Raw genomic sequence first — 14019 nt, forward strand, 5'->3', positions numbered from 1 at the left:
ATCAGATGATTTTTCAAATTCCTTTCCAACTTAGGCTATTCTATGAGTCTGTTACTTCAAATCTCTCTGTCTTGATTATTTCTTCCCACTCTGTATAACAATTATATCTTTGGAGCACTAACTATATTGCATGACCAATTGTGAACTTCCCACTACTAGTAATGAAACATATTTTTAAAACAGTAGAGGCTACTTCTACCCCTATGTAACATTTCTAAACTGAGAAATAAAGCTGAATTCATGAAGAATATTATAGTGCTGTATTATAAAACCGTACTTCTGTCAAAACAGAATTCTAAATCAATCAGTGAAAGTGTTAAGTAAATATCATTTAAAAACAGGATATATCAGACTTGTGTCACATTTTTAATCTCAAATCAAAAAAAGAGATTAAAACAAACAAACAAACAAAACTTGGGAATTTGCGGGATTTTTTGCTAGTTTTTATTCTGCTTTCCAGAGGAAGTGTGACTGAGGGATATAAAAAAAAAAAAACAAACAAACAAAAAAAACCCACCAAAAATCCACAAAAAAACCCAAAAAAACACTAAAACCAAACCAAACAAAAGAAAGAGGGAAAAAAAAAAAAAAAAAAACCAACAAAACCAAAACAATCCAACCCCCTAAAATTATGGGTTCAGCATTATTTGTTTTATTTTCAAAAAACATACCTGACAACTGTCATGTAGGTGCATGTGGTAAGCAGTTCGCTATGTTTGCTATGAATAGTCTAAATAATGGTGTATATAATTCCTGTTAAGAGAATATTGGAGAACTTTACTGGAATTTCCACTGATTCATGTAGATGAGTAAATTCCATAAGGTCCAAAAAAGTTAGGGACTCATTAATATTTTCCCAGAACTTTTATTCTTTTCTTTATTTTCCCACTCTAGTTTACACAGCCGTAGAGATGTTCTCTGCCAGAGGAAATTAAGACCTCAGCTTATAGTAGTTGCTATCATTACTTCTCCAATGTCAGGAAAAAAAAAAAAAAAAGCACAGAGGAAGAAAAAACAAAACATGCCTCAAACCAACAAAAAACCTCTATCATTATCAACACCCATATTCAGAAGAGCAATTATTACTCAATTTTAATTCTATTCTGGATTTGTTGCATTTCTTTTAAAAGCAAGGTGTTTATTTATTTTCCTCATGAATTTTAGTAGAATTCTTACCTTTAACATTTTTCTATTAAGCTATCTAAGAAAATAATTCCAAGATGTTCATTATAGATTAAAGATATGCTCATATTTATTGCTGTATATTCTGGTGTTTTTTATTATCAATTCTGATGGCAATTGTTTCTCAGGACTTTCATTTAAACTCTTATTTTGGGCTTTGTAACAAATAAGTATATTCTAATATCCTGGTAGTAAATAGCTGACTTCCCACTAAGTTAGGATTATAGACTATGTTAGGCTAAGCTATTCTAGACTGTTTTTGTCCATTGTCAATATTTCTATTTTTGTGCTGTACCGTAAGACCAGTTTTTTCTATGACATAGATGTAAAAGATTTTTGTAGCAGTTCTATGAATCCAGATGAGACCCATGGGTCTTAAGGTAACCTGTAACTTGTAATACTGAATCAAAAGATACCACTTTTGCAAAGACAAGTGAAAATTACAAAAAAAAAAAAAAAAGTATTAAAAGAGACTAAGTGAAGGTTTTACTGAGTAGCAGATTTGAGAGGCGAAAGAAGAAATATAACATTCTTAATTTCCAGTCTAGCCAAACTTGAGAAGAATAATTGCATGAAATATTATTAAAAACAAAATTAGTCAAAGATTGGGAATGAAGGATATTAATAACCTATGACCACCAAATACATTACCTAATTTGACATGAAATCCTGTTCTAGCAATGAAGAATGAGCATAATAACTTAGTGTCAGAACCTTTCAAACCATAGCTGTAAATGAGATTTCTTTTCTGCAGGTTATTCTATGAGAACAGGAATAAATGAATACAGAATCTTTACATTAAATGGCAAAAAACATGCCTATACTTACTTTAGTTGTCAGTGGTGTCAAAAATGAGCACAGTAGTGAAACAAATCTACATACCCATGTATTATTGAAAACAGATATTTACGTTATTTATTATTCAACAAAGTTAATTAACCTGTCAAGATTACCTCAGCTGAAAAGCGAAGAATAATTTCCTGTCTTTTTTTTTTTTTTCTTCTTTACAGGGCTTGCATTTCATAAAAAAGATATAAGAAGGCACAGCTCTGGACAAAACAGGGCTTGGGGCATTTCTCTTGCTATTTTCAGAAGAGTCTCATTTTGACAGCTGTTCAAGCTGTACTAAAACTGTTCAGGATGAATGGTAAAGTTATTTTAAATATTTTTTAATCCATGGCCCACAGAGGGAATTTCTCTGCTGAATTCCTTGAAACAGCTGAATAATTCTTTAAAGATGAAACATCATATACCTAATTTGAAAGTTATTATTATACAGTAGTACTGAAGAACAAAGAGAAGCATATGGCTAACTCCAGATATATTAATTCAGTAACACTGGAGATACAAAATCCCTCTTAACTGAAATACCAAGAGTTTAAAAAAGAGATTTAAAAACAGTGAAGATGAAGAAGATAGTTGCATACATATTTTTCCAGAAGTTTCAAGTATGAAAATAGTGGCAGAGAGGTTACACTTCAGAGGTTACATAGACACACAAACCTTTCAGTGGCTGAAAGTTGATTGAGAAAATATTTTAAAAATCCCTGATAGATTAATGCACTAAACTCTCTTTGCTGTTATCTTACATAGTTGCTTTGCCCCAGATGGCATGTGTGCTATTTTTTTTAACTCCATGGGCAGCATTGTTCTCAGAGTTGATGGATAACTGGTTTTTCCTTTACAAGTAATAGGCTGACAACAATGACTCATTAGCATTTTACAGCAGTATTTTTGTATGAAAAAAGGGTTGAGTAAAACTGGGATAAATATTCCCCAGCTAACAAATCAAAAGTTGTGTTCACATTAGAACTTCGGTTCAGATCTTCCTTCTTTTAAATGAGCTGAGTGGTTTTACTATGGACAAATTAGCTTCCTTTCTGGAGAAGCTCAACTAGGTGCACAAAACATGTTCCATCTTGTTTTGGAGAAAAAATTTTTGACAGATCTTTTTGACAACTTAGAACCATATAAGTAATGATAGCAATTAGCCCAGAGGACTCGACCAGATATAGTTCACAGAAATTTCTCTGAACCATATGTAATGCAAACGTAGGTAATTCCAAATAAATTATTTGTTTCATGATCTGCTCAGTCTGATGGATTATTTTTTAATTCAGACAAAGACACAGTATGTGAAGTGTACCCTTTCTTTTAGGAGAAGACATGAATGGCATTCCTGATATTATTGTTTGGGAAGTGCAAATGTTGACATTTAATGTACACACTAACCTAAACAGCTCTTTTCTTCTATCCATCTGCCTTTACTGAAAGCTCCTTTAGTATTAGCTATATATGGGAAGCACACTTCCTTATGCCTTATTAATCAAATAAACTTCATTCTTCATTTTTGCATTTTAATTCATAGGGGCACTTTATAAAGGTGCTCTCCAAATGAACTGAATTAACATCATTTAATCTTGTCACAATTAACAACAAAATATGAAATCCTACAGACCTTTAAAATTTTAATCATATTTCAACATTTATCTTTATTTGAGATTTAATACTAATATGTAGAAGAGAACAAAACAATTGTTCCAGAAGTTGCTGAGTCTATCCTGTGTGAAATAACAGCAATGACTTTTGGCAAACAAGGGAGAGAATATCAATAGATCTGTTTTATCAGGATGTTTAGATGTCATGAGGAATTGAAAAAGAAGAAGGAATTAAGAAATAAGTGTTAGGTTTTGTACAGTTGAGATGAAGAGGATAGAAATACGAAGTATTTCAAGAAATATGAAAACCTGGAGTTAGCTCAACAGTAAACAAAAGAGAGAAATGTGCATAAAATATTTTTCCTCTGAGTTTAAGTATTGGTTGAAAATCATATTTTTTGCTGTCTTTTCACGTAATTTTCATTGATGAGATGTCTAAACAACATTTAAAATTACTATCAGTCATGTAACTAGCACAAGTGAGAGAAGCTCAGTTAGATAATTCCCAAAGAGAAGTATGAAATTTTGTACATTACATTAAAAATGAGTACGGGCCTAGGAAGAAAGCAGAATTCTTTGTAATAATCTAAGAAAAAGGCTGCTCCACTATATATAAGAAGAACTGTATCTAACAGAAAGACTTTTCAAAGCACACTATACTTTTCTCTGTTAGTTTTACTTTGTCAAGTGTCTTTGACTAAGCTGTCTAAAATGTTAACCAAAATAATACATAAAAACATTTTAAAAGGCAAAAAATACCCAGTAATGTTCTGAAAAAAGGGAAAGAAAAATCTGTATTAGAGAAATCTTAGGAAATGCTTTTCACCATTCATATACTAGTTAAGATTATGTAATCTGTTAATATTATAAAATTATATTACAATTTTATTTCTACAGGGAAATGTAGGAGAAATTCAATTAATTCTGTGCTGATCTTCACTTGGCATGAAGTTATTTTGGCAAAATTCTTAAATATAAGTATTTTTCCAAGGTGCTATTCACAAATAACATCCCATTTATCTGTTTTTATATTATTATTTCTCTGAAGAAAAGTTTTACATTTCTCCAAACTTCAACAGCTGCAACTTATGCAGAAAAATCAGTAAAAATAAAAACAAACAAACAGGCAAACAAGAAAAAACCAGAAAATTTTGATTTCATGCACAGTATGATGCTTCAAAAATTTAGATTTAGAACATCTTGTAATTGCTGACAATTTAGAAGATTATGAATATCAAGGGTTTCCATTGTTAAAATGAAACAAAAACAAAGCCTCTATCCCTCTCTGCTCTATGTCAGGGAACATTCCAGCTGCAGACTTGTAGCCTGGTAAGTAACACTTTTGCTCATTCATGAGTCATTCACTTAAGTGAATATTAGCAAATAATGCTGTTTTACACAAGAAAAATTACTTGGGATTAAAAGTACTTCAAAAAGGTGAATGGCAATCTGTACAAAGATGTATTGCAACAAACCCCTATATTTAATGTATATGCTAGTTCAGTTTTCTGAGAGTATCAGTTTATGGATATTCTGTTATATATTCATGCCTCTACAAACGAGATACAATATGATATATATTTCATTCTAAATCAGAATACTAATATACTTTTGATTTCAACTGAAATTAAAATTTTGGTTAAATATAGAGTTAAAACCTATGTCTCTACAGTAAAATATAATAGCCCAGCTCAAGGTATACATGATAATGAATCAGAAAGAAGCCCTGAAATTGTTTCATGTGTTCATTTTATTCATAAATAATTCAGGCAACAATGTCAGAGCATATTAAATAAGAGAAGATGCCTAACATTATACAAGTAAAGGGTCTCAAATTCTGTAAGAAGCATCTGGATAGTGGCTTTCTCTCATAAGTAAGGCTTCACTGGTCCTGTCAAAGTTTCCACAATTTTTTTTTTTTTTAATCTCCTTCTGTATCTTTTCAAGAATACAGTTTAATTCTATGACACAACCACTTAGTTCAGATCTACTATGCAGATATTTTACTGAGGATATGTATTAGAGCTGGCACACATGGAATGAATCTGTCTTGCTGCTTATGTATGGTTGTACTTTAAAGACATATACAAAAATACAGTAACACAGATTTTGCAAGTTGCGAAGATAATAAAATTTTTAAAAATATAAACATAGTTCTAATTTGATGAGAAAAACAATGTAGCCCAGCTGCACACATGCAGAGCTCTCTCCAATGTATCTGCTAATAGAAAAGGACTAGCAGATCACTTTGCTTACTTTTGTCTCCTAGAGAGAAAGAAAATGGACAAGTCATGACAGTAATAACCATACCTAAACATCTGGTCTCAATTCCTCTCCAGAGTCCAGATGACAGACATTCCCTCACTGCAGAGCCAACTAGCATGTATCCTGAGTCACAAGTAAATATAGCTGTAGATCCATATGTGATCTGAGTTCCAATCTTATTCCCATTTGGAGGTGTAGGAAGTTCTCCACAGGAAATAACTTCATGGCAAAACAAAAACAAAACATAAGTGTACAGCTGAGAATCACAAACACCCACACAATACTTCCTATCAACCAACAACACTTATCAACGAGTCAATCAGATAAATAAATTTCATACCTTGAAGTATTTTGGAGAAATCTGTAGAAATCATAGATTAAAAACCTGCAAACAAAAACTATTCCTTCCCCAGAAATTATACTTAAGAGAGTGGGAAGAACAATTGAAATAATTTCTGCAAAGTTAAAAAAGCCACTCAGAAAATTATTGAATGCTGTTTAATTACCTTGGTTTTATCAAGTACATTCTGCATACTGGAACATCACAATTGCTATTAGATTTATTTATGCTTCTTTGGTAAGGGGCCATTTTGGTCTTCTAGATCATAGTGAAATGCCTTCCTTAGCATTCACACATTACATTTTTATAAAGAGTGAATGATATTGATGGAATTTATTGCTATTTATTTACAATTGAAAGCATCTTTTCAAACAAAATAATATTTTTCTCTGTCAATTTTCTTTTAATAATTTACAAAACCAATATATTATTAGTAAATAAGAGGCTGAAATTAGGCAGCACACTTAATGCCTAGATAAAAATAAGCCATAATATTTCAAATAAATCTTCTCAAAACATAGCTAAAAGAAGTTTGTCTTTTAAAGTAAAAAGAGATACAAATACAAATTTAGTATGTAGAATATACACAGAGATATAGATACAGACAAATACACCATATTTTTAACACTAGAGAGATGAAATATTGCAATTAACTTTTAAAAATTCTCGAAATTATATATTAGGTTTCCAGTTGTAAAGAACTCAAAATTAAGGTTAATTTCCAGTATAATTAATCTGTGTTTGAAAATGCATTTTTATACCTCTTTTTTTTATATGTATTGTCAATAAATTAGAAATGTATATTAAGCTACAGTTATCTAGTTTATCTACGGGCTTTTTTAGATATTTTTGTATTTATACAAAAACATGCAGATACACACATTTTTGATACAGGAAACCAAAAGCACAGTTGTATCCCACTGTGTCAGAGGGTACGTCACACCTTGTTCCATAAAGAGAAAGAGTTTTGCAGCTTCAAAGTGTAACCAAAACCCCACAGTTTTGAAAAAGAGATGTCTAAATGTAAATTTATAAAGAAATATGCTTTTCACAGCAGTATGGGAGGGAAACACAATTATAGCCACATATTTAGCTGATTTAAATACCTGAATACTATTTTTTTTTTTTTTATTAACTATTGCAGGTTACCAGCATACCAGCTAATGAAGGAATGATGGAGATACGTGCAAATGCACACTACATGGTAACTACCTGAAAGAAGAGATTATTTTATTTATCAAGTGTGCAGACGGGATACAAAGGTTTTGCATTTTTCAAGACTTTATGGCATTCCTGATCTAAAATAAACATATAGGAAAATATTTTCTTTGTACCTTTATAAATTTAGGGACCTTTAAACTCCAGAAGTGTGCCTACAGATATGTCCTTGTCACTAAATTGAACGTATTATATTTGTACATAACAATCTTTAGGATACTCAGGAATTCCAGCCAAGAAACACTTTCTCTAATTTATGGTTTTGAATACTTAATTAGTTCATTTCTAGTTCACCCAATAAAGTATTTTTTCCTGAAATCTGTACAGCAGATGCAGATAAAAGATGTACTCACTTTGGCAGTAAGGCCGCTCATTTCTCCAGCTCCAGGTGCCATTAGCAAGACATTCAATAGATGCTGGGCCCAAACCATAATAGCCAGGATCACAGCTGAAAACTACTTTTGTTTTATACTCATAGTGTGAACCATTTACTATTCTCCATCTTCCATGTTCCAGGGTAAAAGAATTGATGCTCGGACATGTAACAACTTTCAAAATAACAAAAAGACATAGATATTGGTGGCTCAGTACAGGCAAATTGGGAAAATCTATACCATTATTAATCAAAAATGTATTTTAACAGTGATACAGTGATAAAGACTATGTCAGTGACTGACATAATCTTTGAAAACTAAGGCGCTACTTGAAATTGCCTGTGTTAGAGGGTATGAGTTGTCTCATTTAATTAATAATCATCCAGAAACAGAAGGGATTGTGTATGCAGAGTGATGCAGTTGGTGTAGATAGGAGCTATACCATAGCTGAATTCACTGTAGGTGGACCTTCTGTGACATTTTATATCAGGCACTAGAATCTTTACTAAAATTTTAAGTGCATTTAAATGGAGAAATTATTTTTCTACACAAGTAAACTCAATATGAAAGAGTTCTTTGAGAGGCTGCATGCTAGTGACAGAAGAAATAATATCCATATACAGATTGTTTTTTCAACAGCTATATATTTTTGTCTCATTTCTTAATTCTAAGTGTTCTTCCTCCAGAAATGGAACAAAAAAACAATCTACAACACTAATAGAATAAAAAATAGTATAAGAAGCATAACAATTTGCCCCACTTTGTTTTTCTCTATTTTCATTTGTTCTTTAGAATGAGAAAAAATCATGGCAGAATGAAATTTTCAAGAACAAGAAGAAAAAAAAAAGGAGAAAGGGGAAATCCTTGAAAAACACTCCAGTCTTAACTTGCTTTCATTTCCAAAATTAATTGGGTGAGATAAACCAAATCCGAATGTGCATGAGACACTGACAACCCCATATTGCTCTTACAATCACCTGGGTTTTCATATCCCATTTGCAACTGCTGATACTCAGTTCATTTTGGGAGTTAAATGCATTTTCCCTGCAGTGATGTTCCCCCAAGTTTAGATGGTGTAGGACTATAATGGGATTAATATAAATAATAAGCAGCAGTTTCAAACAATTATCACCGGTTTTGCAATTCTGGATAGCAAAAAGGGTTTGCTAACAGTACATGAATTGTGCAGCTATCACTGAAGAGATGACTTTTGTAGAAAACCTCTGCAGTGATTAACTTTGATGGAACTGTAAATTAATTATTAGTTTGATTGTATTCTATAAGCTCTAGCATATTTATTCTGCTTATGCTGTTAAGTTTCAGCACGTCTTAGTTACATATGTACTATGTACGTATGTACATATGTACATATATGTGTTTCATAATAATTTAATACCAGCAAATAATTAATAGATTAAAGTAACCTGGAGATGAAAGTTTTAAGTCATGTGAAAATTTGTGCCAGAGATAAATAACAAAATGTACAGACAGGTTTTTACTCACCAGAGACTTTTTACATGTTACTCACCTACACAGCGAGGTGTTTTATTGTGATTGCTCCAGGTACCATCGGGCTGGCAGACTGCAGTAGTAAGCTCTTTGGCCGATAGCCTGTATCCATCATTGCAAAAATAAGTAACGCGGGTGCCAACCAAGTAATCTGTAGTTAATATCCCACCATTTAGGGGAGCTTTAGGAATTCCACAAGATATTGCTGAGTAGAGAGAAAGACAAAGATTTTATGTCTTCAATATAAGTTTCCACTGCCCTCAGACAGCTTATGAATTGCAAAATCACTAGTCTTAAATTCATAACAATTAATTTTTAACTCATTAATGTGTGTTTTAAGCATGGAAATAAATTTTCTTAAAATTTTAGGGAATTGAGTCCAATAAAGCTTATGCATTTTGATGGAGAAAATAAAAAAAATAAGAATAATGGTTCATAACTCTGCAGCTAAGAATTCAAAATGCAGATGATAATAAAGAAAAGGGAATAGAAAATATCTGGAAAAAAATATGACCAACATGGTTGAATCAGTAAGGCACCAGTCTGAGAAACACTCTTTCTGTGTTTCTGTGTCATATGATTTCTGTTCGGATTTCTTCCATCAATTTTATTTTGTAACCTCTGGCAAATCACTAAAATGACTTTTCAATATTCTATATTTTCCACCTGGAAAGCAGAAGGAAAATACCCTTTTGAAAATATTGAATCATAGAATCATAAAATGGCCTGGGGTGAAAGGGGTCTTAAAGATCTAGTTCCAATCCCTCTGCAATGGGAGGAACATCAATTACTACATCAGATTGCTTAAAGCCCAGTCCAGCCTGGACTTGAACACTTCCAGGGATGGGGCATCTACAGCTCCTCTGAGCAACCTGTTCCAGTGCCCCACCACCTTCACAGTAAGGAATTCCCTCCTGATGTGTAATGTGAACTGATCCTCTTTAATTTTAAAGCCATTCCCACTATCCTGTTGCTGCATACCCTTGTAAAAAGTCCCTCTTCAGGTTTCCTGTAGGCTTCTTTTAGTCCTCATCTTTGTGATCTGTGACTTGTGAAGAGAGACTGAAGCACTTGTCAGCAAAGACTGAGTCAAAACCACTGCTGAGTACCTCAGCTTTCTCCATGTCCCATATAACCAGGTCTCCTGTATCCTTCTGGACAGGGCCCACAATTTGCCTAGTCTTCATTTTATCACCAATGTATCTTTAGGAGCTGGTTTTTTAGCCCTTGACAAACATGGGCAGATTTATTTTATCAAGTCTTTTGCTTGGACAACTTGTCTGTATTCCTCCCAGGATGCCTGTCCTCACTTCCACCCTCTCTAGGCTTTGTTTTTGTATTTTGTTCTGTCTGGGAGCTCCTTGCTCATCCAGGCAGGTGTCCTGAACTTTCTACCTGACTTTCTCTTTGACAACATTTCTGAGGATGCAACATTTCTGAGCTTGGAAGAAGTGATCCTTTGACTATACCAGTTACCTTTTCTATAAAGCCTTAAATCTAAGGCTTTATTCCATGGTACTCTACCAAGAAAACCCATGAAGTGGTCAAATTCTGCTCTTCTGAAGTCAAGGCTAGCTAGCATCCACCCTTCTCTCTTCTCTAAGGATTTTGTACCCTAGAATTTCACAGTCACTGCACCCTTCAGCTTTATATTCCTCATCAGCCCCTGCTTGTTGCTGAGAAAAAGATCCAGCATAGCACCTCTCCTTGCTGGCTCCTCTACCTCTTAGAGAAGAAAGGTGAAAACTGCAAAAAAATGTATAAGCTACCATTTTATTTATTTTCTTTAACAAAAATAATGTACCAAGAGAAGATGTGGTTTTGATAAATTCTCTGTCTGTTTAGGGACTAAAAATAAAAACGAACCCTTTTCTACATTCTTTAACCATATATCTAATGTAGGTCAGATCCAAAAAAAAAAAAAAAAAAAAAAGTGAAAAAAAGGGCTTAGATATTTAAGTCTGAAGTACCTTACTTTGAAGTCAAATCTTGAGCCCTAAGAAAGTATCTATCATGCTCACACAGGAAGGTTAATCCTCTCAGACTATGTATAAATACTTGGGAAAAAAAAGAGTGCAATCTATTTTTGCCCCTACTGGGAGCTGATCTGACATAAAACTGATTTGCTTCATAAGCAATATAACAACTGTGTGGCACAGTACCAAAGCTAATAATCACAGCTAAGACACAGGTAAAGCACCAATCCTATAACAACTTGCAGAACAGAGGTGTAAGAATCAATGTTAAAATATGCTTGCATTGCCATAAATAAAACCCTTGCATATGACATGGAAATTTAAGAAAAAGAAAAACCACAGTGCAGACACATTCAGCCGAAAAGATCACAGAAAACTATTTTTAATTTGCTATCACCCTATCTTGGCAACCATAAGAACATATACCTAATGACTGTCACAGTATCTATTGGCAAGTAGAGACAAACACACATTTAGGAAAAAGTAAGAAAACCTTGATTAAGAAATTGAAGACCCCAAAAAACTATAATTGATTTCAAATCTTTAGAGGGTATGAGAACATGACCCCAGAGAGATAAAAAGTGACAAGTTAATTAAACAAGAATGTTCACCTTCCATCTTTTACTGAACATCTGATAAAACTATTTCACCATCACCAAAGAAAGAAACAATTTCTATGACACTAGAATGAAAACATGTGACCATGTTTATTACTTCTTAAATTCCTCAATAGCTTGGATTGCAGATTGGGCAAATTTATCCGTTCCAAGGTGATAACAATACGCTTGTATAACCAAGTAACACTCTTCACTGCATAACTGGCTTAGCATAACCTCTTCCTTCAGAAGCACATTAATGATAATAAGAGCTTTGAGACAATTGCAAGAGTTGCCTGAACAATGTCCATTGTGTTGCATGAGGGCCAGCATTCAGCAGTGCATAAAATTAATATCCACTTGCAAAAAAATTGTAACATGTAATTTTGTTACATAAAATTGTAACAACACTGTTGTGTTGACTGCAATCCAAAGCACCAACAAATTCTACAATATTGTTTATTCACGTAACGCACATAATTCACATCCTGTCTCTTTTACCAGTCAGTAAAATAGATACATTCTACCTGCAACCTGAGATGTTCTATATCTACCATTGAAATTAATTACTCCTTCAGTATTAAAAAATCTCCATTAATGACTTGATAAATTTTGAGTCATATTATCCATGTTAACAGTCAGTCTTAAGGCACAAGAAAAATATAACTGTCCCTTAACCCTACATTTTTAAGAAACAAGATGCAAACCATCAAGGCTTGATAACAGACTTTTAAATAAATAAAAGATCTCCCAAAGGTCACCCAATGACATTTTAGTTTACAGCAGCTTTGAACTGAATTTCATATTTGTGGAAACTTGCACAGAAAAGTTTCCCAGAGAAGTTGTGGATGCTCCATCCCTGGAAGTGTTCAAGGCTAGGTCGGACTGGCTTTAAGCAACCTGGTCGAGTGAACAGTGTTCCTGCCCATCCCAGAGGGATTGGAATTACATCTTTAAGGTCCCTTCCAAGAAAATACTTGTATGGTTGTATGAAAATTACTTTTTAATTAGGGGAAAATGTAAAAATAATCAGGAAAAGTTCTAAAACATCAGATACTTTGACAGGAAAAAAAATGACAAATAGGAAATATCCAAAATTCCCTAAAAATAGATTTATCATAGAAATGTTTGGTAACTATATGTCAGCTTGGACAACATTGTTAATCAAACTGAAACATTAAAATATATTCCTTTTTCACAAACTTTGGAACATAGTTCCAGTTCCAAAGATATACATTAAAAATATACACAGGCCTTGGAAAACCTTAATCATATTAGTTCTCAAAGAACACAAGAATTTTGAAGACTTATGTGAAATTTCAGAAATTATTATTGGACCAAAATAAAGTTCTTAAACATTCTTCACTGAATATTAAAGCAGTGGTTTTTGTATGTCAGTCTTATTACCTCTTCTTTAAATACGGTTTCCTAAAAGTGCATTTGTTTTTATGAGGTTGAAAAATTTTACCACAAAAGTATGACGGCGACATGTTGTATTGTGTTTTTATCTCTTTGTAACAGTCCTGTAATGGTTTCCCCCTTCACCCCCCATTGTCTCCCAATGGCTACACCCTGAGCTTTCCCGCCCTTCCCCCAGCGCCAATCTCCCTGAAAATGCTCAGTCACTCCCCTGTCCCCTCCCTGGTACCTTGTCAGTCACTCAGCTCCTAATCCCACTCTCCCAAAATCTTCCACCTTGGGCATCGAGTGAGTGGACAAGGGCCAGGGCCTTAAACTTTCCCCATTGTTTTGTGTGTCTGTGCGGTGGTGCGTTGTTCCTCCTGGCTCCGGGCAGCTCCGGCGCCTTTCGGCACAGCCTCCCTCCGGAGCTCGGGCTCACCACTTCTCTCCTGCGTGCCTCTGCAGCGGCACGTTGGTCAGGGCTTGCTGAGTTTTTTCGCCCCCGTGAGGGTCTGAGGTGAAGAGGGAAGGAATGACCAAATCACCCACGTGGTAGGCGGGAAGGTTTTTTTGGCCACGGAGAGCTGCGGCGGGAAGACCGTGACCCCTGCTTACAGCTTCCATGTGGGGGAAGTGGCCGCCGGGACTGGGGAGGAGCGGGATGATATAGGGGGTGTGACAGAGAGGGAAGACGCCCTCCCGCCCAATTGGGATGGGCGC

At 34.1% G+C, this 14019-nt stretch overlaps 1 protein-coding gene across 3 annotated transcripts in view; it reads right to left on the reverse strand.

Moving 5' to 3' along the window:
* The window catches only part of CSMD3 (CUB and Sushi multiple domains 3), a 585002-nt gene that overhangs the window by 59589 nt on the left and 511394 nt on the right, over positions 1–14019 (reverse strand). For 2 of the 3 annotated variants that reach the window (XM_053983153.1, XM_053983136.1), the window contains 3 exons: positions 9346–9531; positions 7797–7991; positions 5931–6104 (listed from right to left, as the gene is read on the reverse strand). In XM_053983153.1, coding sequence (XP_053839128.1) covers positions 5931–6104; positions 7797–7991; positions 9346–9531 — 555 coding nt within the window. The remainder of the gene's footprint in view (positions 1–5930; positions 6105–7796; positions 7992–9345; positions 9532–14019) is intronic. The other variant, XM_053983147.1, reaches the window with a different exon arrangement.

The sequence above is a fragment of the Vidua macroura genome, chromosome 1 (genome assembly GCF_024509145.1).
Source record: "Vidua macroura isolate BioBank_ID:100142 chromosome 1, ASM2450914v1, whole genome shotgun sequence".
Lineage (NCBI taxonomy): Eukaryota > Metazoa > Chordata > Aves > Passeriformes > Viduidae > Vidua > Vidua macroura.